We start from the raw sequence: 26216 nt of genomic DNA, 5'->3' as shown, positions 1-26216 counted from the left end.
CCAGGGTGGAGAAGAGGAAAAGAGAAGGACGCGCGTTCCCGGGCTCGTGACCGCCGGCGGCCCAGGGAACCCGTGGGCAGACGTCCTCGGAGAGATGGCAGGCGGCGGGGACCCGCGCGTTCTGAGCACCCGCCACCTGCTGCTGCTGCTGGCCACCCTGCCCCTGGCAACCCCGGGGATCAATCGAAGCGCGGCAGCCTGGACCCAGGAGAAGGTGAGGGGCTGCTGTTGCGCGATTGTACCTGGGCGGCTTTTGCCAGGTGCCGGGACCTGGGGCCGGGCGAGCCCCACCTAGGCAGGGAGGGAGGAGGGTTGGAGCACCGATCCCCGGCCCAGGCAGCCGTGCCTTCTCGGGCGCCCTGAGGAGTCGAGGGTCTGCATCCTCGCTGGGGTACCTCTCAGGCCTCGCAGACGACTAGGCAGCTGGGTGATGTCACTGGCCTCCCTTCGGCTGTGTCTGATGCGGATACTGACAGGCGCAGAAAGTGTGTCTCGCCGGCGGTGGCCGGCAGGGAGAGGAGGGCGCAAAGACATGCCACTGCCCACTCGGGACCCACGAGGCCAGAGGTCGCCCCACTCCCGGCAGCCTCCATGCAGGACACTCCTGGGGGTGTGCCCACGCTCCCCGCACCGCTGCATCCCAGGACGCCTTGGGGACGTTGAAGTTTCCTTGTGTTATTGTTATTCCCTTTTAGATTTTTAAGCGGGTTCCAAATCAAGGAACTGAACTGAAGAACTGCCTGACTTAATTTTTTTTTTGTCTTAAAAATGAGTTAAACGCAATTGTCAGAGCAGTGTATTTAGTCGTAGGTGAAAACTTCATATAAGGAACTTAGAATAAAAGTGCTTTGCAAGTGCCCTCTGTGTGAAGTAAGTAGTTCACAATTATTTCCCTTTCTTGTGTAACAGTTTTGAAATCATGAAATTGCTAGGGACTTGTGCAAATGTGAATGGTATTGGAGTAAAATGGTATGTTCTTAAAGATACCAAGAAAGCAGCAAAGTGAAGAGATACAAACTTTTCAAGTGTTGTTGAAGAGACCTTTTAAATGCTTGCAATATGCCTGTATATACTCACATGTTTGAAATACAGAGCACACTGGAAAAGGCATAGGCCCTTTTCCTGTGCTGGCCCCCCCTAACCACGAGCATGTGAATATGAGCAGCCCACTTCCGTGCCCTGAGTTAGGCTGAATTAGGACCTCGTACACACGGAGACCCTCAGCCAAAGGGAGCTGGGTGGGAACGCAGGAAGTCAACTCAAGAATAATTTCATTATAAGAAAAACAACTTCATCAGTAAGTATAACATTCATTGAGGAACACTGAGGCACACAAGCAAATCCTTTCCTTCTCTTCACTGTGAGTACCTTCCTGGTCAGAAATTGGAAAGAGGGTGTGAAGAACCAGACTGTGGAGACGCACCAAGTCTGTCTTCCTGATCCGTCTAAGTGGACCCGAGGAAATGAGATGAGAACAGTTTCAATGCGCGGCTCTGAAGGGATCATTTGCAGGCAGGTTGTACTTGTGGGTGGCAGAAGGTGCTGGATTCTTAAAGTGTTTAAACACACGAGAATTTAACTTTTGGGAAATGTCTTTTAAAGCACAAGTCTCTGTTATATTTATTTTGAGCAACTTCTAATCACTGCGGTCTTGGGACACCAGATGCTTTCCAGGAAGATGGTGCAAGCAAGGGAACAAATGGCAAACTCAGCTGCGGTAATTCCCGATTCCTGGTCTCCTCCCTCCTTTTGCTGTAGGCCTTCGTAAAGTCCTCCAGGGCGCCAGTGCATCTTGCAGCCTGGGAAAACAATTAGTCACCATTAAAATACATGCCTTCCTGCTTTCTATGGCATATACATTCTCTAGCTGTGAGGTGTGCTCTTGGTACACTGGTCTGCCAAAAGGTGAGGTGTGGTAAACCATCGGTTTTGAAATCCATCTTCTTGGCCGTGAAATAAAGGTGTGTCTCTTTTCAGTGGCATGTAATATGTAAAAGCAGTTCAAACCTAGTTTATGGTTGTGTTCAAAAGATGGTGATTTTGATTATTTGAAACTTGCAAGCAATTTCTCCATAGAAGCAGTATCATGGACCTCACAGTGCCCTTGTGAGGGTACATTTATCCCCAGCTTACAGATAAAGAGACTTGGCCACAATTGCACCAGTGAACTGAAGAGCCCTCATCTCTCCTTCCCTCCTCCGCTTCCTTCTCCAGGGAAGATGAGTCCTGGCTCATGATTCAGGAACAGTGACCAACTAGGGAAGTAGTGTGGGGCTGCCCGGGGCAATTCGAGGGCCAGAGGAAGAGCTTATTTACTGGTCTCTGGGTCAGGGTGGGCCTTAAATGGAGTTCCAAAATAGGTAATTTGTTTTTGGAACTTTCTCTTCTCTCATGCCCTATTTCTCCCTTTCCCTAATCTCCTTTATAGAGGTTAAAGTTCATTATTCTTGGGGTTAGCCCATATTCCAAAATTGCTCCTTTTGAATCCTGCCTTCCCCAGTCCCCCATCTTACTACCATCTTCCTTTAGTACAACCTCGCCAACCAGCTATTAAACAGAATCTCATGAAATTGGTCCTCTCTTAGGTGCGAAAATGTTGAGGGCTCCATATATGTATATATTTTTAAAGGGAAGCTATTAGTTCCAACACATTGAAAATTATGGCTTCTCTTGAAGTCTCCCAATTGTAAAGTTCACATGTGCTCATTTTAGAAAACTAGGAAAATATAGAAAAGTACACCAAAAAGAAAACTATTATCCCATAATCCGACATTCAGGGATAATTGCTGTTAACCATTTTGGTGTTTTAATTTCTTCTCTCTCTCTCCCAGTTCAAGTCATACTAGGGTTGGAGGGACATATTCTTTGAACAGAAGCAACCACATACAGGAGGGTAGTCCTCGCCTAGGAGTCCTCCTTCAAGATCAGTGCTGGCGAACTGTTACTGCTCTCCCCAGCATTTCACATTCCTCTGCTTCTAGAGCCACGTGTATTCTAAAAGATCTTACGGCTCCCCTTCTCTAGGGCTCTACAAGTCCTTAGTCATTCATCTCCCCTTGTACCTACCATGATTCCATGGAAAGAGCAACAGAGCCTTCAAGGCAGGGTCAGGGAGGTCAGTGGTAGGCTGGGCGTTGGTGGGGGGGAAAAGATAAAATATCCCATTGTGAACATTTACTACAGTAAGTACTATGATATCCCTTTTACAGATAAGGAAGCTTGCCCTAGTCACAGCTCTTAAGTCAGGGGGCTGGAATTTGAGTCTAAATTGTTCAAAACCTACACTGCTTTGCTTTTAGATAGATGCCTGCTTGCATTGAAAGAAGACGTAACTTGATCTTTTTCAGTCCCTACTCTTCCACACTGCATTTGTAATGTCAGTGGCATCCCAGCAGTTCAGGAAATGCTGGCTGGGTTGAATTTACAGGTAGACACAGGTGTTAACTTGGAGTGCTGTTGGGAGATTCTCATAGGGGATGGAAACTGGAATTGAATCGGCCGAGCTTCTGTAACGATCTCCCTTTAATTCAAAGGTTTGGAACCTCAAATCCCTCTGCAAGCTGGGCCAGCCCTACCAATTATGTAATTAAAACCCTCTTTGGCTGGGCACCCTGTGATTAGCCTGGAGGAGATGCTTCAGGATATCTGGTTCACAACTTTTTAGCTGAAAGATTTTTGTCACCCAAAGCAGACTTATTGTCCTTTCTGCCTGGGTGAAAAGACAAGGCAGGGGCTGTCACGGAGACTCATTCCTCTGAGAGTTCCTATACTGACAGAAAATTGGCCATGGGTCTTTGAACTGAACTGAACCTAGAATAATTTGGGCTTTTGTACTTAACATTGGCTCAACACTATTTCTGCCTCATTTACTTTGCTCACGTCCAGCCCACACTTTCTCCTCCAGGTTTCTCCTCGTTTTCCTTCCTCTCATCTCCACGTATACATTTATATTTATTGAGTTCAGAGAGGGAGTCTCCATAAAAATTGAATGAGTGTCATTTAGGTTAGAGACGTCAAATGCTTCTCCATACAGGGCTTTAATGAATAGAAGGACTTAAGTCATTAACTGTGGTTGTTCCCCCCTCTATCCTTCCCTGACTGGGAAGCTTTTCTCTCTGTGATTTCACAGGGGAATCTTTCCTCCCAGGGGGGTAGAGAGAGGGGAGGGCTTTTTATGAAAGTACATGAATTAAGTGGTTGAGCCCAGGAGACTGAGGAATCCATGCCAGCCTCTATGTTCAGGGGGACCTGTTTGCAGAACTTACCCTTTATTCATCCATTAAGCAGTTTTCGGGTGATATTTGTCAACCGTGTTACATCTAAAGATCCTGGAGGATTGTTTGCTTTGTTTCTCCCCCCCCCCCCCCCCCCCCCCGAAATCCCTTAAGAACTCTTTCAAGACTCCATAAATTGCCCATTAAAACATGAACTTGATTTCCTTTTGCTGTGGACATGACCTCATGCACAGCGACCAAGTAGGGTGTGGGATGGCAAAAATGTCAATCATTAGAAAAGGAGTCACAGTTCAAACAGCTTTTGAAACAGTAGTTCTTGATCGTCACAATGACTGCCCTGGGCCAACCCAACTCTAAGTCATCACAAGCATTGACTATTAGAAATTCAAAAAGAACAAAGCTCACCAATATTGAACTATAGCATTTCCTGGTCACTTGCCGCAGGCAGCCACCTGTCCCTCCTGTCTTTATAATTGCTTGTGCATTCAACTAGATCTTTATGACAGCAAAAAGCCCATTTTCCTTTACTATGTAAACACAGTCTTAGTGAAGATAGTTTTAGAAAGATAATCACCTGTCACTTCCTTATTTGATGAATTCACCCAATATTTATTGAGTGCTCAATATGAGCTAGGAAAAGAGTGGAAAATAAGAGAGTTTTGCCCTCTTGGAGCTGACACCTTGTATGAAATCAGACATTAAACAAGTAAAAACTGAAGGAAGTGGCCTCTAAGCTACCACCAGGTGAAGAGGAAGGGAAAAGTTACTGTAGATGCGAAGGCCCCAGCGGAGGACAGCTTGACACTGCTCTGCGGCCTGGGAGGGTGCCAGAGCGACTGAAGCCTGGTGCGCTGGGGTGAGTGCCCCTGCCTGGGGCATGTGGTTCAGCAGGAGAGACTGGATAAGCTCTCGTTGGCTGTTGGCTGGGTTAAATAATAATTAACCACATAAATCTTCTGACTTCTTGACACCATTTTATTCTTTTCCCTTCTTCCATTTCCAGTGGTTTGCCTTTTAGCTTTAGCGTTCTTCTCGAAGTGCTGTTTAGAAGTTAACATGGATGAACTTTGACTGTAGAGGGACCACGTAACTTAAAGGCTGCAGTGGCAAGTTTATTAAGAAAATGTATTTAAAAGTGTATTACCAGTGAACAAACACAAACCTTAAGATGTTCAGGCACAGCATCAACGTGTGGGAGTAAATGGGAAGTGCAGAGATGAGGGAGGGAGGCAGCGCTGCACTAGCACGGGGTCGGGAATCCACAGCACAGGGATCTTTCCATGGACTTCCCAGTAACTCTCCCGCCACCGTGGGAAAATCATCTGGTTTCTGTGAACTTCAGTTTCCACTAACATGAATCAATCAATCAAGGAGGTTGATCTAGATCATCTCTAAGTGGTCTTTCCAGCTCTTAACCCTTTTGTGTTTGATGGAAGGCAATAGAACCAAAACTTATTGAATATTTACTCTGGCAGTTTACATGTGTTAGCTCACTTAATTCTAATTAACCTAAGAAGTAGATGTTATTACCTCCATTATACAGATGAGGAAATTGAGCCTTAATGAGAGCAAGTAACCTCGCCAGAGTTACAGCTGGTGAGTGGTGAGGGGGCTGGGTTGAGAGAGTTTGTCTGAACTCATACCCCATGCCCTTTGCACGATGATACTGAAGAGTAACGCTGAGACATATCCAAGTGTAGATGAGTATAAGTAATTAGGCAATAAGCATTCTTGAATTCCACAGTTTCTCACCAGCCACATGGAGTATGCGACATGGAATGAAATAACCTATGTGATTACTTCGACATATTCAGTGAACACTGGCCCCTGCAAAGACTGTAGAGTAGACAAGTCTGCCCCAATTTCTGTTTTGCACTCCAAGACCTTAATGTTTCTATGTTACCTTCATCATTCCCCTTAGGGAAGAAATCATCTGATCAAACCATTCACCTCCCTGTGGGGAGGAGTAATATTTTGTCATTGAGTATCTGACAAGCCTGTAGGATGAATGAATGATTCATCACTGCTAGTAACAAAAGTATGGAGTAATATCCAAATTACAAATTTGAATGTTATGTTTATATATCTGTTCAAGTTTCACTTAACTAATATATCAGTGTACTTAAGAATGTGGGCATTAAATAATATTAAAATAATTTTATCTGAAGATAAAAGTATATTATTTATTGGGTTATGGAATCATCGCGCTCTGGCTGAAAGGAATTGTAACACTGGTGTAGGTTAGAGCTATCAAGAGAAATAAATAATGAGAAGCACATATGAAACTTAAAAATTTCTAGTAGCTATATTAAAAATGTAAAAAGTGACAAGTAAAAATAATTTTAATGTATTTTGTGTAACTCAATATATCAAAAATTATCATTTCTATATGTCATCACTATAAAAATTATTAATGAGACATTTTGTAATTCATACAGAATCTTTGAAATCTAGTGTCTGTATTATACTTAAAGCACATCTCAGTTTGACTAGCTACATTTCAAGAGCTTAATTGTTGTAAGTGGCGAGTGGCTACTGTATTGGACAATGCAGGCACAGCTTAAATTCCCTTATTAGTTTTTGAGGGGAATGAGAAGTTAAGGGACCTGCCTAAGATAATACAACGTATAAAAGGCAGTAGGCAGCTTTGAATCCAGCTTCTCTGTTTCCAAGACAGTGCTTATTCAGTAACACCACACTGTCTTTTTAAAAGCAATTATGTTAATAGAATATATTGTTTTGTTGTCTACAGTTTTTAAAATATTGAGGTTTCTTAAGAACGGGAGATGTATAATTGATATTTTAAAATCTTAGTTTTACAAAGCAATTGTACCAGAAGTTATTAAAGCTTACACAGGAAATAAGTATTAAATATTCATTTTTAGGTTCAAAGCATTGTATTAACTTTGTTTTTAAAATAAGCTGCCAAAAAATCAGTTTAACCTTCAAGATCTAAGGGGTCAATTTTTAATTTGACTAATTTAATGTGGCTTGTATAACAAGAGCTATCATTTCAAGGTTGAAAGTCAGTATTTTTCAATTGGAAACATCTCAGGGTAAGTCTTAAACATATTATAAAATGAGAGCCAGTTAAATAATGCTGTTTAATCCTCAGAATTATCACCAACCAGCCATTCTGAATTCATCGTCTCTTCAGCAAGTTGCAGAAGGCACCAGCATCTCTGGCATGTGGCAGCATGACCTGCGACCACTGCTGATAGAGCGATACCCGGGATCCCCCGGAAGCTATGCTGTTCGCCAGGTGAGCACGCAGCACACAGACCCGAAGGCTGTCTAATGCTTTGCTTTCACGTGAGAGACAACATATTCAAAGTTCAGAGTTCTCTGATGTTTAGATCTGCGTTCCAATCTTTTGTTCACCAAAATAAGCAACCGGGAAAACCAAACAACTGAGAGTAAATGTCCGTTTTGTGTAGTGTTACATGTTAATAAACCCATTTAGGTGTGAAATCTCTGTGTGGGGTACCACATTGTCCTAATGTTCAATGCTTGATCATTTCTATAGCAACCCCTTGGACCCAAACATTAACAACTTAGACCATCCTTGCTTGACAGTGCTGGCCCAGGAGTGGGTTCCTGTCCTCCCAGGCCCTCATTCCCCTTTGGGAAATTGTATCCTCCCTGGAGGGAGAGTGAAGATCAGCCACTTTCTCCAGCGCAGCGCTTCTCAAGCTTCTGACTCTGACCCATGGCAATACATAAATAAATAAATATTGTACTTGTATATTTATATTAAATATATACATATAAAATGCCACATATATGTAGCATTGACATACACAAACATAAAGATGCACATATACATCTATAATGCCATATATCTATAATGCCATAGATATCTATATCTATATGGCATCTTATACACACAAACATAATGAGCCATAGGCTGGGCTAGACCTTGCATATTTCTTTGCCTCCTTAATGGTCTCTACCCTGAATGACTCTTTTTTCCTTCCCCAAACTAGTCTCATTTCAAGAGGCAGCTTGAGAAGCAGTGACAGAGACTGGCCCCTCATAGCCTCCTCCGACAGTACTATATCTGCCTAACTCTTCAGGCCCCAGTGCTGTGACAGAGTGACCCCTGCAGAGCCAGCAGCGCAGCTGTCAGGCCAGCCACTGTTTTACCCAGCACACAGCTTCTGCCCCTCAAGCTTAGCGCAGACAGCCACTGTCTGTTACTCCATTCACTGCTTGCTTTCCATCCAAACAGCTCCTGCTTCCCTAAGGAATTAGATGGTGGAGGCCCGAAGAGCACCTTCGTTCTTTCTACCTTTTAGGCAGAATAAGTAATAATAATGATGATGGTGGGCTTTCACCAAGCACTGTTTTGAGGTCAGACACGGTACGGAGTTCTTCGTGTGGATGATCTCATTCAGTCCTCACAACAATGCTATCATGGGAGTGCTACAGATTAAGACCCAAATGAATTTGCTCAAGATTACACGCTTACCAGTGATGAGGTCAGAACGTGGACCAAATTCGGACTGCTTGACTTCTCCATCTCACCCCCAGAGAAGGGATGCCGGGAGTGGGGGTAGCTCGGTGGTGTGCGCTCACAAGCGTCTCTGGCTGTGCGTCTGTCTACTTGGGCCTGTGTTAGAGAGTGAGGTACATACCACTCATTTTAGTGATATGCCCTGGGTCTCATCTCCTAAGGTTTTTTTTTGTTTGTTTGTTTGTTTGTTTTTTTTTAAGAAGCAGCTTGGGGCGCTTATTGGGGCTTTCCAAAATCCCCAGTTCCTCATTAGAAATGATCTAGGTCTCTAATACTCAATTCAATCTTTTTCATTTCCCCATACAATTTGCTCCTCAGGCTGTGTGTACCCAGAAACATACATGCATGCTCAGAGCTGAGGTCCCCCACCTGGGCCCTCTAGAAGACCACGGACACAACTATTGCTATCTTGACCTTTACCTAGCTTTAATAGATTATACGGCACCAATAACATGCACACATACTGTTGTGATTAAAATACAAATTCATTTAAATTTTTACTGTAATATTTTCTATGTCATACGAGGTGGTGACAAATGAGGAATTTATTGACAATATTTTAGAATGTGTTGAGCCTAACAGGGTGGTTGTGTTAGAAATCTCACTTAAGAGGTTCGATATAATTTTTTGAGAAGAAAATCACCATGAGCTTTTTTCTTTTTTTTTTTAAGATTGTATTTATTCTTAGAGAGAGGGGAAGGGAAGAAGATGAGAGGGAGAGAAACACCGATCAGTTGCCCTTTGCACACGCCTTGACAAGGACCGTGCCTGCAGCCCAGGCGTGCCCTGACCAGAATAGAACAAGTGACCTTTCACTTCTCGGATGACACACAACCAGCTGAGCCATGCCCTCCAGGGCTGCACCATGAGTTTTTAGACAGCTGCCCCCTAAGCTGTGAAAGATAAAGGGTTTCCACTTTTGATGATCAGGTGGATGGCACTTGAGTTATTATGAGGGAACTAGACTAATGACCTTTATTTGAATTAGTACCTTTTACTCAGAACTAATTTTATACAAGAATGGTGGAAAATTTATTTTTTCTTCTGAGGCCTTTGTGAGCACTAGACTAGATTTTTTATAATTTACCCAGTTTCAGCGTTGTAACTAGGCAGGACTCTCAAATCTAAAAAAAATGTGGACTTGATATAAAATTAGTGAATTGATTTTTATAGTTCTCAATGATGTGCATTGCTGTGGATCCTCTTTCAGAGAGGAATATACGAACAAGATCCCTTAGTCTGCATTCTTATTATCTCTGACCAATGAGCCTGGAGCTGCCTATTGGATTCTTAGAATATTAGTATTTGAGGAGATAATTTATTTGTAAAGTAAATAACTTGAAGGCATTAAATTGAGGGTTAATTGTTTTAGTAATTTCTAGCTGAGATAAGAAAAATATAAATTAAAAAATCAGGATGAAAAAGTCTCACTAAGGAGCAAGCCAGAAACTTTGTCTAAAAGAGGCAAGCTGGAAATTTCGGGGTTAAAGTCCCCAATAAATGCTCAGTGCATCAGAGAAGCTGAAAGGTATGGCCTCTTTTGTGAAAGGCATGTGTGGCCCAGTGAAGGGCCCTGCAGGGAGAGCCCTCGGCTTGGAGACTGAGAGAGCAGTAAGTGGCGCACCCAGGGAGGAAGAGGTGTGGGAAGCCCCCAGCAGTGGGATTCAGCATCCTGACAAGGGTCTGTCTGCAAGTTTAATGCAAATATAGCAGAGTCTGCTTCCTCCAAACAGACCTGGTCTACTAATGGCATTGTTTCTCAGAACCTGGACACGAGGATTTAAGCTGATCAATTAGACCCAGGATCATTCACTAATGTTAACCGAAATTCTCCCCTACCTCCCCCCACCCTGGAGTCATATTTGCCTTCATCTTTTTTCTCTCCCTCCACCTTCTTCACCCCATCTCTTCGTCTTTCTTTCTCCTGTTCTCCACCTCTGTCTTTAGATCCTGTACTTTCTCTCTCTACTCAGTCTCTATCTTTATTTCTCTCTGTCTCCATCCAGTCACCCCTTTGTCTTCCCCATTTTGAAAAATAGGTATATAATAATCCACAATAGAGCCTGCACTCTAACGCATTTGAGTATGGCTAGTCGGCCCAGGTTTTTGCTCCCCAGAGTGAGGGAAGCACAGCAGCTTTAGACTCAACGCTCGCAGCCCCCACCCAACCCCCGCCCCTGCATTGCCAAGCACTCCCCACTTAGGGGCATTCTAGTGAGAAGAGCAGTAGTTTGGGGAGCCTGCTCCACAGAATTGTAGTGAGAGTTTGCAGATTAAGCCTGGAAGCCAAAAGCACAACAATGAGGGATATTTGTGATGTAATTAGATTATGCAGCCAGTTTGATTGTTTATAAAGAAATTAGTTGCTAAGGCAAATAAAAAATATTTATACTGAATAAAAAAGATTATTTTAGGGCAAATTCTTTCTGGGGCATTTGCTGATGCTTTTGAGGATTTTACTGTCCATGTAGATATCAGAAATTATCACGACTGGATTAGTAGTTGAGAAAGGAGTTTGTGTAGCTGAGCAAAACTAACGTATATATTTTTAAATCCCAATTAATTGTGTAAGCATTCAGTCTGCTATTGGTGCTGAAGACATTTTATGGAGCAGTTCATCATCTGGATACCAGATGTTCTGGAATACATGCCTTTTTTTTTTAAGATGACCCCTTCCATGGAAAAAAGTTTTTCCTCAAGTCGGGATAACTTATTTTCAAATTCTGTATAAAGCTTGTCTTAGGTGCACAGTGCCTTGTCTCTATTCAGACTACTAATGTTCTATACCATATAATTTTATATATTCTCACTGAGAATAATTTATAATTAAAAATAAAAATATTTCGTAAAGAATGAAAAAATAGTTTATTAATTACAGTCAACCCATATTTACCGATGGTCAACTGTGAGCAAAGCCCAAAACTAAGAATTGTAGAGAATAACAGAATAAATGAAGTAGAAATGATGATTTCAAAAAGATTCTAAGCCTTTCTTTCCGTTATATGAAAAGACGACTTGTCAACCTGCAAGAGAAGAAGGTAAGGTACTGTGTATGCGTGCTACTTAGGCCACAGTCTGCCTCACGGCAGAGAGCAGAAAGTGGATAGCTAGAGAAATTGTGTTTATTTGGCTTTTGCAGGATCTACTGCAGAGTCGCTGTTCCCCCGCCCCCGCCCACCCCCCTGGTTTAGTTCTCCTCTTCCTGGAGGTTTCCTGCCATGGTTTTTCCAAGGCCCTTGCCTACGTGTCATGTCACATTAGTTAGGGCAGGAGGCCACACAGGACTTGGCAAGGCTGGAAAATTTTGTATTTCCTTGGAAGAAGAAAAAAAAATCTCCCATTCTTTTCCACTTATTCTGTTATTTGTTTATCATCTCAAGGTCCATCCTCACTGATGTTAATTGTGGAACAGATCGCTGGTTATGTGGATGGTTAGTTTGTCACTTGACTTTAAAAAAGGACCCTTTAAGACAACCTGCAAAGATGTAAATATTTCAAAAGAAAGTAAAATAAATGGAACCCTGTGAGAAAAAATGAGGTAAAGGGCAAATAAAGGCAGGAAAGGGCCGATGGAGCAGTAAGGAACTCACCCATCATTTCTCACAGCATGAATTCGAGATTCTTAAAGAAGACCCTTCCAGTCCCTATGGTGAAGTTTCTTGGCCTTTTGCTATTTTATCTCGTCGTTTGCCGTGTTGCTCATAAGGCCTAAGATAACCAAGAGAGATGAGGAAATAGATTCTTTATTATTTTTATCAGTTTATGCAACAGGTCTGGACCCTCCTTGAGTGCAGAAGGGAAACTGCTTGATAGTTACTATGGTTCAGAGTTGCCTATTGATCCTTGGAATTGGCAGGACCTCAACCATCCCCCAACCATCCCCTTGTTGTGGGACTCTTTATATTATCCTTAGCAGGGGAGCATCTGTGTTTTTTGTCGGTGTTCATTACATTTGCTGGACTTGGGGCACACGCTACGCACTGGGGACCCAAAGAGCTACCATATGCTGTGCTTGTCTTCAAACAGCATAGAGTAGAAGTTGACACCAGTAGGTCCCTGTATATCTGATTTCTCAAACACGCCCTCTTAGCCTCCTAGAAAAATTGCAAGTGTACTTTAGACACACCGAACTGGATCTCTGTCTCCTGACATGTAGAAATGTTCAGGTTAGATTGTTAAGTGAGAAGAACAGGATTCTATTCCTATAAAAACATACGCCCCTCTGCCAAATGTCTGTGTTTGTGTGTTAATATACATTTGTATAAACAAAGGGAAGATATACATCAAACTCTTAACATTAATAATATTAACAATGGGCACGGGGAATATTGAGGGAGAGGGCGAAGATTACCTTTTCCTTTACACATCCTTGCTATTAATTAAAAAGGCACGTATTGCATTCATTTGAAAGGCAGTATATAAAAATTTTAAGTGATGTTGAACAAACACAACCTGTCTCAATCTGAAGTTTTGTTTTTTGTTCTCATCAGCACATCATGCAGAGAATCCAGAGACTTCAAGCTGACTGGGTCTTGGAAGTAGACACCTTCTTGGGTCAGACACCCTATGGGTATCGGTCTTTCTCAAATATCATCAGCACCCTCAATCCCGCTGCTAGACGACACTTGGTCCTCGCCTGTCACTACGACTCCAAGTTTTTTCACCACTGGGACAACAGGGTGTTCGTGGGAGCCACTGACTCAGCTGTGCCATGCGCGATGATGCTGGAACTTGCTCGCGCCTTAGACAAACAACTCCTTTCCTTGAAGGTACCCATTTCCCTCTCATAGATTCCTGGGATAAAACGCATTAGAGTAACTCAGAGTGACTTTTAGAGTGCTTGGGGGGATGAGAAGGCCATTTTGAAATGTAGACTTTCAGTACATTTTGTATTAATTGTTTGCAAAATGGTATGAGTTTGAGTGAATATTAATTGGCAGATTACATTGTTAACCTGAGGTATGTGGCAGTAAATTCATTAACTGACACCTGAATTATGAATTCATTAGTTTTGAATGCACATTAAGTTAAGTGCAAATTTCTTTGTGAGAAATGAAGACGGCAGAAGGTTGGTACAGGCATCTGTGTGAGCACTGTTTATTTCTTCTCATTTATGGAGCCGAGGACATCAGAACCTTCTGATCTGAGAGGTGGTGGCTCTGGAGAGTGAGTAATTCAGACATAGCAAGAGGAAAAGCATGAAGCAAAAATGCATTATTGTTATTATCTGTGAATCTCGGCTCAATTTTATGTAGCATAGCAGAGCTTTTCTTGTGCTCTCAGCTCAGAATACTTCAGGGACTCTCAGATGTTATTTCAGTCTCTGTGTTCTTAAGGGTATATTGGAAAAAAGTGCTGAACTAGATGAAGACATTTTGTTCAGATATCACTCATAACCAAGTAAACACAACAAAGCAAAAACAAAAAACTTTGTTCACAGGCAACGAATGCCTTTTTCCCCCTCAGAGCTTTATGAAGGGGCCAGCCTTTGGTACAATGGGGATAAAGAAGTAAAAGGTTTATCTTGTAATGGAAGGAATAGAGATATTTGGTGCTATTTTTGCTGGATATGCTGAACTTGAAGAAAGCAAGAACTGTTTATAACCTCTCGGTATCTTTTTCACTGTTTTTTTTATTTCTTTTTGTTTTCTGGATCTTCTGTGTTGTTTTTGTCCCCTGCTCCACCCTGCTTTTTTTCTTTGTATGAATTCTTTTTTTAATATACAATCTTTATTATATTTTTTCCTATTGCCATTGAGTCCCCTTATAACAGTTGTTCTGCCCCCAGCATTCACCACCCTGTCGTTCATGTCCATGAGTCCTTTTTCTTTTTTTTTTTTTTTGCTCAATCCCTCCACCCCCTAACTCTACCCTGCTTTTTTCCCCCAGCAACTGAGTGAGGGAGTTCAGAAGCTGATATAACTGTTTCATTTTTTCATATTTTCATTCCAGTGTAAGGACATGAAATGAAATGAAGTCTGACTTAAAGGCACAGGCTGTGATGTGGCTGTGTTTTCTCTGGGGGAGCTCCTTGCCTTTCCTTGTAGTTCATACTTGCTCTTGGTAGAAAGGGCTGAGTGAGTTGTTGGGCAGCATTCCCCATTAAAAAACACATGTGCATTCTCTTCCTTATCCTTGCGAATAGAGGTAATCACTGACATAGACAAATTTTTAAAAGGGCTAGTTTTGGATCCAAACATTGAGAGTGCCAGGTTTTTTCTTTCAGTTTAACTTAATCGGTGTGAAGGGGTCATTTTAAGTTCTTCAGCTGTCATGGATGAGGTGGGTGGTGGTGGAATGTGACCTGGAGAGGACTGGAGAGTAGGCTGGATTATTGTTCCAGGTCTTTGCAGCCCTCCCCACTCCAGTAATAAGGTTATATTCACATTTTTTGCCTTATGACTTTGCTGTGCCCTCCCCCTGTAGCAGGTTGTACTTTATCATTCCTTGACTCTGGGCTTGGTTATTTGGCATGTCTTGGCCAATGGGATGCTCGTCGATGTGACACAAGCAGAGGCTAGAAATGTACTTGTGCAGGTGGGCTGGCTCCCTCTTGCTTTTGCCACCACCAGGAGAAGGGCGTGCCCTGCCAGTCCCCGGAGGAGGAGGAGAGGCACATGGAGCACAGCCAACCGGGGTGACTGCAGTGAAGCAGAGCTCCTCCAGCCCAAACCAGCCTCGGTCAGCAGTCCCCCAGCTGACTCACAGACCCCGGAGGACACATGATGGTTGTTTGAAGCCACTGAGTTTAGGGTGGCAATAGCTGAGATGGTGTTGGATGGGGAAAGACTGCAGATAATTCACCAACTATGTTGACATAGTTGGTAATTAGGCATTTATTGTATTGCCTTGAAGAAGGACTGGAAGACCTTCACAAATCAGGCCACACAGATAGTAAGGAATGCAGAAGCGACGCAGGGGCTGGGAAGGAGAGCGTGGATAAATATAAGGAGCCCTTAGATATGTCGGTTTCCACCCCACACCTGGCAAATAGATGAGCACCCCACCTGTGTTCTTGCGGGAGAGGAGAGAATGTTTTTTTTTTTTTCTGGAGAAATTGAACCAGGGAGATTCTGGATATGTGGGGACACCAGATAAAGAAGAGGGCAGTGTTGAGATGCTTCATGGAAATCAAGGAGACTAAGTGAACAGGGAGGTCCCCGGCCTTTCCCCACCTCCAGCAGGAGAAAGCCAGCAGCTGGCTTATACCCGGCACACGGGAAACTGGGAAATCCTTCTCTGGAGAACACAAACCATCCCCGTGAGAGTACCATCTGGGCCAGGATTGCCCTGAAGTGAAGCCAACCATGTGTGTCTCTAATCAGTGTTATAGGACCTTATTCTTTCACATGAATGAACACAAAGGATGACCAGTCATTCGAGGACAGTCTCCAGCACAAAAGAAAGCAAGCAAAACAAATAATGCAAATTGAAAAATGAACTCAGAGGAAACAGAGTACAAGGAGCAGAAGATAACTTTAGGGGTACAGTTTTTAATATCCTCACAGAGAAAAGAGGAGAAGTTACATCTATAACAGGTGAAGGAAAAATCAGAATCAGTTTGGTCCAATGGGAGCACATTCCCTCAGTACTTTAGTGCAGTGCAGAGAGCAAACGGATGTATATTTTTCCCCAGCCAAGTTTAGCTGCATGAGTGCAGACACAAAAGAGGCAGGGAGTTGGACTTGGGGTTATGTTTTTGCCAAGGCATGGGAGTTGAGTGTGCTTTCAAAGGAGTGGTTAGAATGATTGACTCTGGAATTTAAGCAGAATATGAAGTCAGGACATCGTGGGGGTGAAGGACTCTGAAAAAAAAAAAGAATGACTCCATGGATTAGGGATTCCAGTGGGGCTGGTGGATTGTGGAGGTCAGGTTACTGGCAGGACTAATCTGAAAGGTGGGAGTTGTCAGACAGTGGAAAGTCATCAGAACCCTGCTCACACTCCTAAGTTCTCCTGAAATACCATCTCGTGCAGGAAGTCTTCTTTGACACCCCAAGGATTCACCCTCTCATTCTATCCAATTCCCAGATGAGTTTCATTTTACGTTTGTGATCCTGGGCACATTTGGCCATACTCATGTATTTCTTTTGTCTTTCCTACCCGCAACTGAAGTGTAGGTTTCTTCAAGGGCGAGGCTGTAATTATTACTCTTTGTGTCTCTGTTGCATTCTAGGGCAGATCCTTGAACCTAGACTCACTAGAAAAAATGCAGACGAATCAGGGGAGAAGCAAAAACGATATGCGGTTGTTCTGGTTGGGTTTCCTGGGATACACAATCTGACATGGAATTTAGCATTTAGGTCATTTCGTAGGGAGGGGCCTGGGCTCAACATCTGTGGCAGCGAGGGGAGAGAAAGGGGGTTAGGCAGAAGAGGTCCAGCTGCCATGCGGGTACGATGGCTTCAGCCAAACTTTGCGGATCTCTGGATGGCCCCTTAAAGTTCTCTGAAGAGTTAGAAAAAACTGTATGACTTCTGTTTTTGGGGGAAGTGGGTGAAGGTGAGATTTATAGGGGGGAAACCGATGAGAGGTGTGATGATTTTTGGAGAGGAAATGGTGCAAAATAAACTTTGTCTTAGTTTTACTCACTTTGTTATCTTCCTTTTCTTCACTAATAGGAAAGTGTGCTATTTTTTTTAACCAGCCATTTTGCTCTCTTTTCACTGTTCTTTTTACCAGAATGTTTCAGACTCCAAGCCAGACCTGTCACTCCAGCTGATTTTCTTCGACGGGGAAGAGGCTTTCCTTCACTGGTCTCCTCAGGACTCTCTGTATGGGTCTCGGCACTTAGCTACAAAGATGGCATCGACCCCACACCCCCCTGGAGCGAGAGACACCAACCAACTTCACGGCATGGTTAGTTTGGGTAGTATCTGTGGCGCTGCGGCTGCAGGCGCTGCCTCACAGGAAGCCAAAACTAAAGCCAATTAAAGACCTAAAAGTGCCACAGCATCCTTGGAGCAGAGTGTTTATAATAGAACATTCCTTGGCAGGAGCTGGGTTTTTGAGGAATCCCAGAGCTAAAAAGAATGATTCTGGGTTAGTAGTTACTTACATTTGAGCTTAATTAAAATATTATTAAATATTAAATATTTTATAAATTAAATATTAAAATATTATTTTACTATTTTTATTAAACTATTTTATTTATGTGAAAATCAACATAAAGTTTAAAATTTAAATTAATTTTTCAGAAACGTAAAAAGGTTTAGTTACAAGAGTATAAAGCATCAGCTTGAGGAGACGTCAGATTCAGTTTGGTGCAATGGAAGCACATTCCCCGGTCTGTGTGGAGGTGGAGACAGTGTCCCTTCTCTGAGACGTGGCTAGAGCCTGAGGATCCAGGGTCTGGCGGATGAAGCTGGAGTGGGATGTTGTATGAGGATGGGAGTGAGGAATTTCCTCAGTGGCTTCGGAGCGTTGTAATGACTCCAAGTGTGTATGTGACATTTTGATGTGGTATTTTTGACATGGGGGTGGAGACATTTTGATGCTGCCTCAAAATGCTGCTCTTACTATCAAGTGATGGGTGCAGTGCCTGACCCCATTTTCATCCCCATTCTTGTGCCCACACCCCAGCTTAGTTCCTCACCCCGTTCTTGAATTCTTTCCCTATTTGACCTTGAGTCCTTACTAACTCCAGCTTGGGACTTCATGCCACCCTCAAGTCTTCATTCTTCCTGCGCCTTCATGCATCACTGATGCACTTCACCTTGTGAACAGCAAGACTGTTCCTAACCCCTCCGCTCATTCCAGTCCTGTGCCCTACGACCGACCTTTACCCTCTGGGTCCACATGGCCACATTAAATGTCCTCTATGGCTCTGTCACATCCCATGTTGGCATTCTCTCCATCCTATGGCCCATGGGCAGCTCATAATGGAGCAGGGGAATACGGTCAACATCTCATTCAGTCACCTCCGTCCAAGTGGCTAAAAAGGATTCGGAAGAAGAGGAGAGACCTGGTTGATCAGTAGGAAGGACAAAGATACCGTATTTTTGGACTATAAGACGCACCCCCGCCCCCCATTTGGGAGGAATAATGGTGGTTAATGCTGCTGTTGAGTTTGGTTTACATTTGCATTGGTGAAATATGTTATTTATGTTACTAGATATTTTACCACATTTTTTTGCTTCAAAAATTTTTTTTTCCTATTTTCCTCCTCTAAAACCTAGGTGTGTGTTATGGTCTAAAAAATATGATATTTATCAGTGCAAATATAGAATCCATAGTGATGGTTAAGACCATGTTTTCCCTCCAGAAACAAAGTCTTAGTAGCTTATCTAACCTTGTGAATATTTTCTGATTTCAAACAAGCCTATTTTCTCAATGAATACAGGGATGGGACAAAGTAGAGTTGTGAGTGACATTCTTTTGGGTTAATAAAGCTATTGTAACCATCACAACCTGCATATCTTTTTCCACATGAACAACTGTAAACCTACTTTTGCCCACCCCTGTATATTTAATCATTCATGAATTAACAGATACTATGAGTTTAAGATCATAAATTACAAATATTTGTCTACCATGTGCCAGAATCTACACTAGATATTTACCACACATTATCTCATCTACATAAACCAGGAGTTCTTAATCCAGGGGTTAGTCTTCAGGGAGTCCTCAAGTCTACTGATGCTTTATGGCTCAAACAATTCAAGGGGCACTGGTGTAATTGTAGAGCTTATGACCTGAGTGGACTTTAGAGACCAGCAAGTTTGAGCTTCTGGTTTGACAGAAAGGGAAATGGAGATCCAGAGACATAGATAAGGTCCTACGGCTCCTAGTCAAGGAATGTTTTTATATGCTGCTTTGAGAAGTACATAGTTACTAAACGTTCTCCTGGAGGTGGTTGTGTCATTACAGACAAAGGATAAAATGGCTATTTGTAATGGAATAGAAGATCAGGCAGTCTTGGATTCCTATCTGAAATAAAGTTAAATGTGTTCTTTTTAAATCTATGAAATACTTATCCAAATGTGATCTTTATAATTTATCCTTAGTGATATTCTTCTGGGATTCCAGACACAAAGAATCTATACTTTGCCATTTAATAGAAATCAAGATGCAATAACTTTTTCAAAATTGTTAGCTTGCAATGTTATTCAACCTTTTGTTTATTTATACAGCTGCCTAGATTATTCTCAATTATTAAACTGCCATTAGTTTTGACTGATTGTTGTTTTTTCCATGGATGAGTATGAAATGTGTTTTGATGGCAGTGATTAAATAATATTTTTTCTCTCTTAGGATTTATTAGTCTTACTAGACTTAATTGGAGCTCCAAACCCAACATTTCCTAACTTTTTTCCAAAGTCTGCCAGATGGTTTTACAGACTTCAAGCAATTGGTAAGCACCGCTGTTATTAAAGAGTCAACCAGGTTTCTCCTCCTGACAAACACTACATTTTAAAATTCAAACTTTATGATTTAAGTGTATGGTTTGAATATATAACATACTTCACTGGACTTTTTTCTTGCTTTACGAATTAGTTTATTGTTCCTATTCATCTCTTTTAGTAGGCCCACTTTACTTTCCTGTATGAAACTGAACCTTGATAGGAAGACATACTATATTTCTTATTAGCATATTTTTAGAAATGGTTTGAAAATATTTTCCCAGAGTTCTGTTTGGAGTATATGAAATGTATTTCTAGGGAAAACTTTACTAAGCAAAGCATGTTGGCTAATGAGGAATGTTATGTTCTCAAAATGGTACCAGAAGATATTCTTTAGTTTTTCCTTCCTTTTCATCCCTTTGTCATCTTCTATTTTCTGCCTCTTCTAGACATGATTTTTTTTGGTAAATCTAGTACAGTCTCTGTCTATTTTCCAAAAGAGTAAGAGATCAAGATGCAAGAGAATGCCAAGATCCTTCAAGGGTCATTGAAGAGTAGGTTTAGAGTCAAATCAGTGAGAGCAGATGCAGCCAGGCCAGGTCAGGCCAGGCCAGGCAAAGAAACAGCGATATCTACTGCTCAAGAGCGAGACTCAGGGCTTAGGGAAGGACAAGGAGAGTAACTCCTTCCCCTCATACCTCCACTCTTCCCCGCCCCCAAAACTCAAACACCCCTCCCCTATCTACCCACACAGCAAAAAAAGCAATTGACATCAGGGAGAGATGAAAATGAGATAGGCCTTTGTTATAAAACCTAGGCCAGGAGGCCTGCTTTGGAGGCAAGAACTTCAGTCTAGGGATCCCTTTCTAGGTACACAAATTCTTAGAGCAGTATTGCATTGTTTTAGTTTTAAGCAGTGGGAAAAGGGCTGCCATCTTAACTCATACTTTTGCCACGAGTTCAGAATTTGACAGTACGCAGATCTAGAATACTACAAGAGAAACCTTGACCTGCATCTCAGATACTTGCCTTTGGCAAATTTCCATTTCTTGTTTGAAAGAATTGCTATTTTGGTATTATTAATATGAGATTTTTGGGTCTCTTTCTTTTTTTCTTTAAAGATTTTTATTTATTTATTTTTAGAGAGGGAAGGGAGAGAGAAAGAGAGAGAGAGAAACATTAATGTGCAGTTGCTGGGGGCCATGGCCTGCAACCCAGGCATGTACCCTGACTGGGAATCGAACCTGTGACACTGGTTCGCAGCCCGTGCTCAATCCACTGAGCTACGCCAGCCAGGGGAGGGTCTCTTTCTTATAGCATGTTTTCCTTATTTTAATGGTAGCCTCAAAAAAAAAAAAGATTGGGTTTGGCCTTCATTCAAGGATTTTGTGCAGTTATTTTGTCTACCAGAATGAATTTATATCAGTACCTTGCATCTTAATGTATTTTTAACCCATTGTGCTGCCCCCTCCTCCTGGTACTTACACTTCAAGCCATATCTGATTGTGTAAAGAAAAGTTATACCCTAAGATGAAAGAATTATAAGTGCCAATAAACACAGTATTTCTTGGTGTTGGTGGTAAGGGCTTTCTCCACGTTCCTAACACATCACACTTACAACTTGGTCTAGTTTTACACTTTAAATTTAGCAATTAAAAAGTCCCCAGCTATCCTGATAAGTTTTATTCCATTGTCTTATCCTCTTCTTGTGATCTATTATCATCTCAGAACACAGAACTCATGTTGTAAGTAAGCATGTAACATAATATGTGGGTTCCATGATACAAGACGTTGAGTGATGGAATGCGGGCCAATGGTTCTCAAACTATAGCGTGCGTCCCCTGGAGGGCTTGTTACAACACAAACGGCCGGGCTCCATCCCCAGAGTTCCCGAATCAGTGGGACCTCTAGATAATCTACATTTTTAACAAATTGCCAGATGATGCTGACAGCCCTGGTCAGGGACCACACTTTGAGAACCACTAGTGCAGACTAATGCAGGTCATAGCAGGTAACCCTCTTCCATAGAGTGGCCATTCCATATACTTTATCCCTATCTCCTGTTAAGGTGTTCTTTTTTCCACATTATTTACCTTTATTATTATTAAATCTCTGGTACCTGAAAGGTATAAACATGGATCAAATGGAAGAAAATACGAACTAAAACCAAACTATTCCATTTGCACATAAACAGGCTGACTTTTGTTCTGGTCTTCAATCTCTGTGAAGGGAGCATCAGGGATAGGAATTCTGACATGGAACTGAGTGGAGAATACTTCTGTCATGGAAGAAATTCCTGGAGGAAGGGGACAATCATTGGGATCTCAAGTGGGCATGGGGAGATATGTTTATAAGAAGTTAAGATTTTAATAAAGAGAACCAGCCTGGTGAGAAGCACGCCTTAGACACAGCAGATGGAGGCTTTACTGAGAGATTGAAAAGGGAGAAAAAAGAACTTAAGCAAACAAAATCAATTAGTTGTGTATTTGGTAGCAGAGTCTGAGAAATGACTGATAATTTCTCATGGACTAATGGATGGTTGGTACAAAGGATGTTACATACATTCATTTCCTCCATTTAAGTTTCTCACTCCTCTGAATATTAAGGAAGACATGGAAAAAGGGAAATGACATTAGATGCAGAAAGGGAAGAACACTAGGAAGTCATCTCAAAATCAAGGAGGTGGATAATTTGTGGGTTTCTGGGTCCAGCTGATGATATGTAATCGGGACTTCTTCGTGCTGGTAAATATGTCTGTGAACTCCCAAGCTCAGAAGCGCTGGTGATCTTGAGGAGGAAACATGAAAATCCTTCTTGTGGCAGTCAGAAGGATGGCCTTTTCTGATTTTTTCCCATTTCTCTATGTCTCGAATATCCTTTGTGTTGATGTTGCTTGGCTCAAACTTTTGTTGAGTTGTTGTATAGACACGGATCATATGAAAGAGAACAGTGTGAAACCAAGAGCACATACAGAGACTGGCTTTTGTTCTGGTCCTCAGTGTCTCTGAAGGGAATGCGAAGCTGTGGTTGCAGCTGGAGAGTCAATCACCTCCACGTAGCGGTTCAGAGAAGCTAAGGGGTCTCTCTGGCTTGACTGTGGCCACCATTTTTTCACATGCACACCACCTCAACTCTTGGCAGTTTTTTGAGGAAACCTTTCCATTGAGGATGGTTACACAATCCCTGTCTCTTATGGGGGTGATACCTGTTATAATCTTAAACAGTTCAGAAGCATAAGGTATTCCATCCATCCACAGCCAGGTCTTGTCCCTGCCATTGCAGGATAGCCCTATCCAGTGAGAGCAGTAAAACTCAGAGTAGCTGTGAGGCGTGGCAAACCGCAGTGCTTCTTGTGCGTTTAGCTCCAGCATGGTTGAGCTCTCGGCAATACAGAAATAGTCACGATCCTGCCAGCTCTTGTTCTCTTCATAGGATTGGTAGCATTTGTCCCCATGCCATTTCCACATTTCTGGGCAAGGACCTCTCCTATGACTCTCCAGTTTTGTTCTAAAGCTCATGACAGAATTTTTCAGCCACATGCAGCAAAGTTTCTACAAGCTTTCCCTTCTGTGCTTGGAGAGATTGCAGCTGTTGAGAGAGGTTCCCTAATCTTCCTTCCATTTTAGAAAAGCTGTCTGAGTATTGGAGAGCTGGTAGAATGGAAAAAAACACAAACCCCAGCACTGCCAGGCCAATCAGCAGCACCAGGCACAAAAGGAGCAGGGTCAAGGTCACTGGACACCACGCTGGAGAGGGATGCCACTGCTCTGTGTGGCCATGCTCAGGATGATGAAATGTAGTAGAGGCTCGAGAGTGCAGGCTCATGGTGGTGTCCCCCATCAGCGTCCAGCATGTTCCTTGCGCTGCTGTGCTTGGCCTGCACTGGGATTCCTGCAGAATCCCAATTCTGTGAGCTGTGGTTGAATTGCCCCGACTGCCTGGCTTCTATGAGACAGTTCAGAAACCAAGGCACTGAAAGGGATTCCTAGTGTTCTTCTCTCCCAGCAAGTAGCAGGGAAGCCTCTCCTTAAAGTATTCTTCATACAGGATCTTGGATGTATAAGTATCTACATCTGTATTTTCTTCTCCCATTTTTTTCTGGTTTTCTCATTCTTTATCTCACCATTGTTCTACTGAGTTTCTACCTCTAAGGATGTTCTCACTTGTAAAGCTACAGCCACATGTGACCGTTCACACCCCAGAACTACTAAAAAAATGTACACACCCATGTTCAGCCCAGATGTTTATTGTCATGTGCTCACTGCTGCATATTTTAAAAACAACAGCCACATGTGCTAAGATTTCAAACTCCTTATGCGTTCTGTGTATTGATCAGATAAAAACTAGATACTCATCTACTGTTTAATTGTCATCTGCAGAACGTGAACTCCATGAATTAGGTTTGCTCAAGGACCATTCTTTGGAGAGGCAGTATTTCCAGGATCACGGTTATGGACGTGTGATTCAGGATGACCATATTCCGTTTTTAAGAAGAGGTAATGTGTGTGTGTATGTATGTGTACATGTGCATGTGCATTTTAACTTACTATATTTTATGTGCTTTTGCAATGATCTAGAAGAGTGAGGAACCATTGAATGTAATTAATCGAATAATTAAGTCATCCAACAATTGGCATATGGCTTCTATTTTCTCATGGGAGGGATTTGGAATCCTTAAGGACACATTTATGTATTTTTTCCTATACCTAGAATATGTGTGAAAGCTCATGTTCCATTGACCACTTTCATCGAGTCAGACTGTATTCTTACATTCTGTGTTACTCTGATGTTTTCTGATTAATAAGGAAGCGATATCTTTCATGTCAACGGTGCAAGTTTAAATGAATGCAAGGACTCTTGAAGTAGCCACTCAATTGATCTTCAGTGTTTGTTTGCTCTTGCTTCCCTAGTTGTTACATAAGATGGAGAGTTATCTTTTTAAATGTAAATGAGTTTATGTTACTTTCCTCCTTCAAGCTCTGGTGGCTTGCTATCAAGTGGAACAAGACCAAAAATCTTTGCCATGACCTGCAGGGGCCTCCAGTTTCTGACTCTGTTCTCCTTCTTCAACATCACCTTCTACATCTGTCTCCAATCAGGGTTGCTCCCACCCAGCCACATGGGGCTCCTCGCTGTTCCTCAAGCTGGCTGAGCTCATTCCCACCTCAGGGCCTTTGCACTTGCTGGTGGTGCTGCCCTGAATGCTCCTCCCCAGATTTTTGCACAGCTTCTTTTCCTTTGTTGCATGTCTCAGTTTAAGTGTTAGCTTCTCACAGAGGCCTTCCCTCCCTGACCTTAAATACCTCTCTCGGCCCTGCTGTCTGTCTCTCATTCTCTATTTCCTCATGTTCTTATTATTTGTAACACATCACTTTCTAACATTATTTTTTATATTTGTTTACTTGCTTCTTTCTCTACCAGAATATAAGCTCCATATGGGCAGGGCCTTGCTTTTTTACTGATGAAACCTCAACTTCTAGAATAGAGACTTGTACATAGTAGGTGGTTTCTAATTATTTACTGAATTAATTAACAATTGTTTAATGAATGAATGAATGACCTTGGAGTACAAGAGTAAGATGTAAGGCGTACACAGAAGATGATGATTTACCAGCTGTCTTTATATGGACGATACAGAGCTCCCACTCAGACTCCTGCTTGCCAGGTGACACTTTCTAGTTTAAATATGCACTTAATTAAAAGTTGGTTCTTTCTTATTAGGTGTTCCAGTTTTGCATCTGATAGCATTTCCTTTCCCTGAAGTCTGGCATACCATGGATGACAATGAAGAAAATTTGGATGAAACAACCATTGACAATCTCAACAAAATCATACAAGCCTTTGTGTTGGAATATCTCCATTTGTAATGTTCTCATTTAGTTTGTGGTAATTGCATCTGTTGTTGAATTCAAAAGTCAAGGTACAATTTAAAATATATAATCTGACTCCAGATCAATGCTGTGTGGACGTTTCTATCCCAGGGATTCATTATGTACGTAGCTTTGAATATGTAATTAATAAATCCTAGATTTACATAATGCTTTCAATTTCTTGTTAGTTTTTATCTAGAGATACAAAGGGGAAATGTAAGGAAAACAGAAACTATGAACCTGAATCGGGTTT

General features: G+C 42.2%; 1 protein-coding gene and 1 pseudogene across 1 annotated transcript; one reads left to right on the top strand and one right to left on the bottom strand.

The window, feature by feature from the left end:
- On the top strand, positions 1-26131 carry QPCT (glutaminyl-peptide cyclotransferase). Its single transcript, XM_045828108.1, has 7 exons — positions 1-214; positions 7351-7497; positions 13242-13520; positions 17434-17610; positions 20005-20104; positions 24473-24589; positions 25815-26131. Exons 1-7 carry the CDS (start codon positions 95-97, stop codon positions 25958-25960), a joined length of 1086 nt encoding a protein of 361 aa, XP_045684064.1. The 5' UTR covers positions 1-94; the 3' UTR covers positions 25961-26131.
- LOC123812132 lies at positions 23135-24322 on the bottom strand (annotated as a pseudogene).
- Positions 26132-26216: the final 85 nt, after the last annotated feature.

The sequence above is a fragment of the Phyllostomus hastatus genome, unplaced genomic scaffold (assembly GCF_019186645.2).
Source record: "Phyllostomus hastatus isolate PE091 unplaced genomic scaffold, TTU_PhHast_1.1 phas_scaffold_78, whole genome shotgun sequence".
In the NCBI taxonomy this organism is placed as follows: domain Eukaryota; kingdom Metazoa; phylum Chordata; class Mammalia; order Chiroptera; family Phyllostomidae; genus Phyllostomus; species Phyllostomus hastatus.
Note: the sequence above shows the minus strand (reverse complement) of the source record. Positions and strands in the feature narration are given on the sequence as shown.

Bases quoted from the DNA above. Each gene is read 5' to 3' on its own strand.
- QPCT (XM_045828108.1), top strand. From the start codon at position 95: ATGGCAGGCGGCGGGGACCCGCGCGTTCTGAGCACCCGCCACCTGCTG. The intron at 215-7,350 runs GTGAGGGGCTGC...TTTAATCCTCAG, and splicing joins CAGCCTGGACCCAGGAGAAG to AATTATCACCAACCAGCCAT. The intron at 7,498-13,241 runs GTGAGCACGCAG...TGTTCTCATCAG, and splicing joins GAAGCTATGCTGTTCGCCAG to CACATCATGCAGAGAATCCA.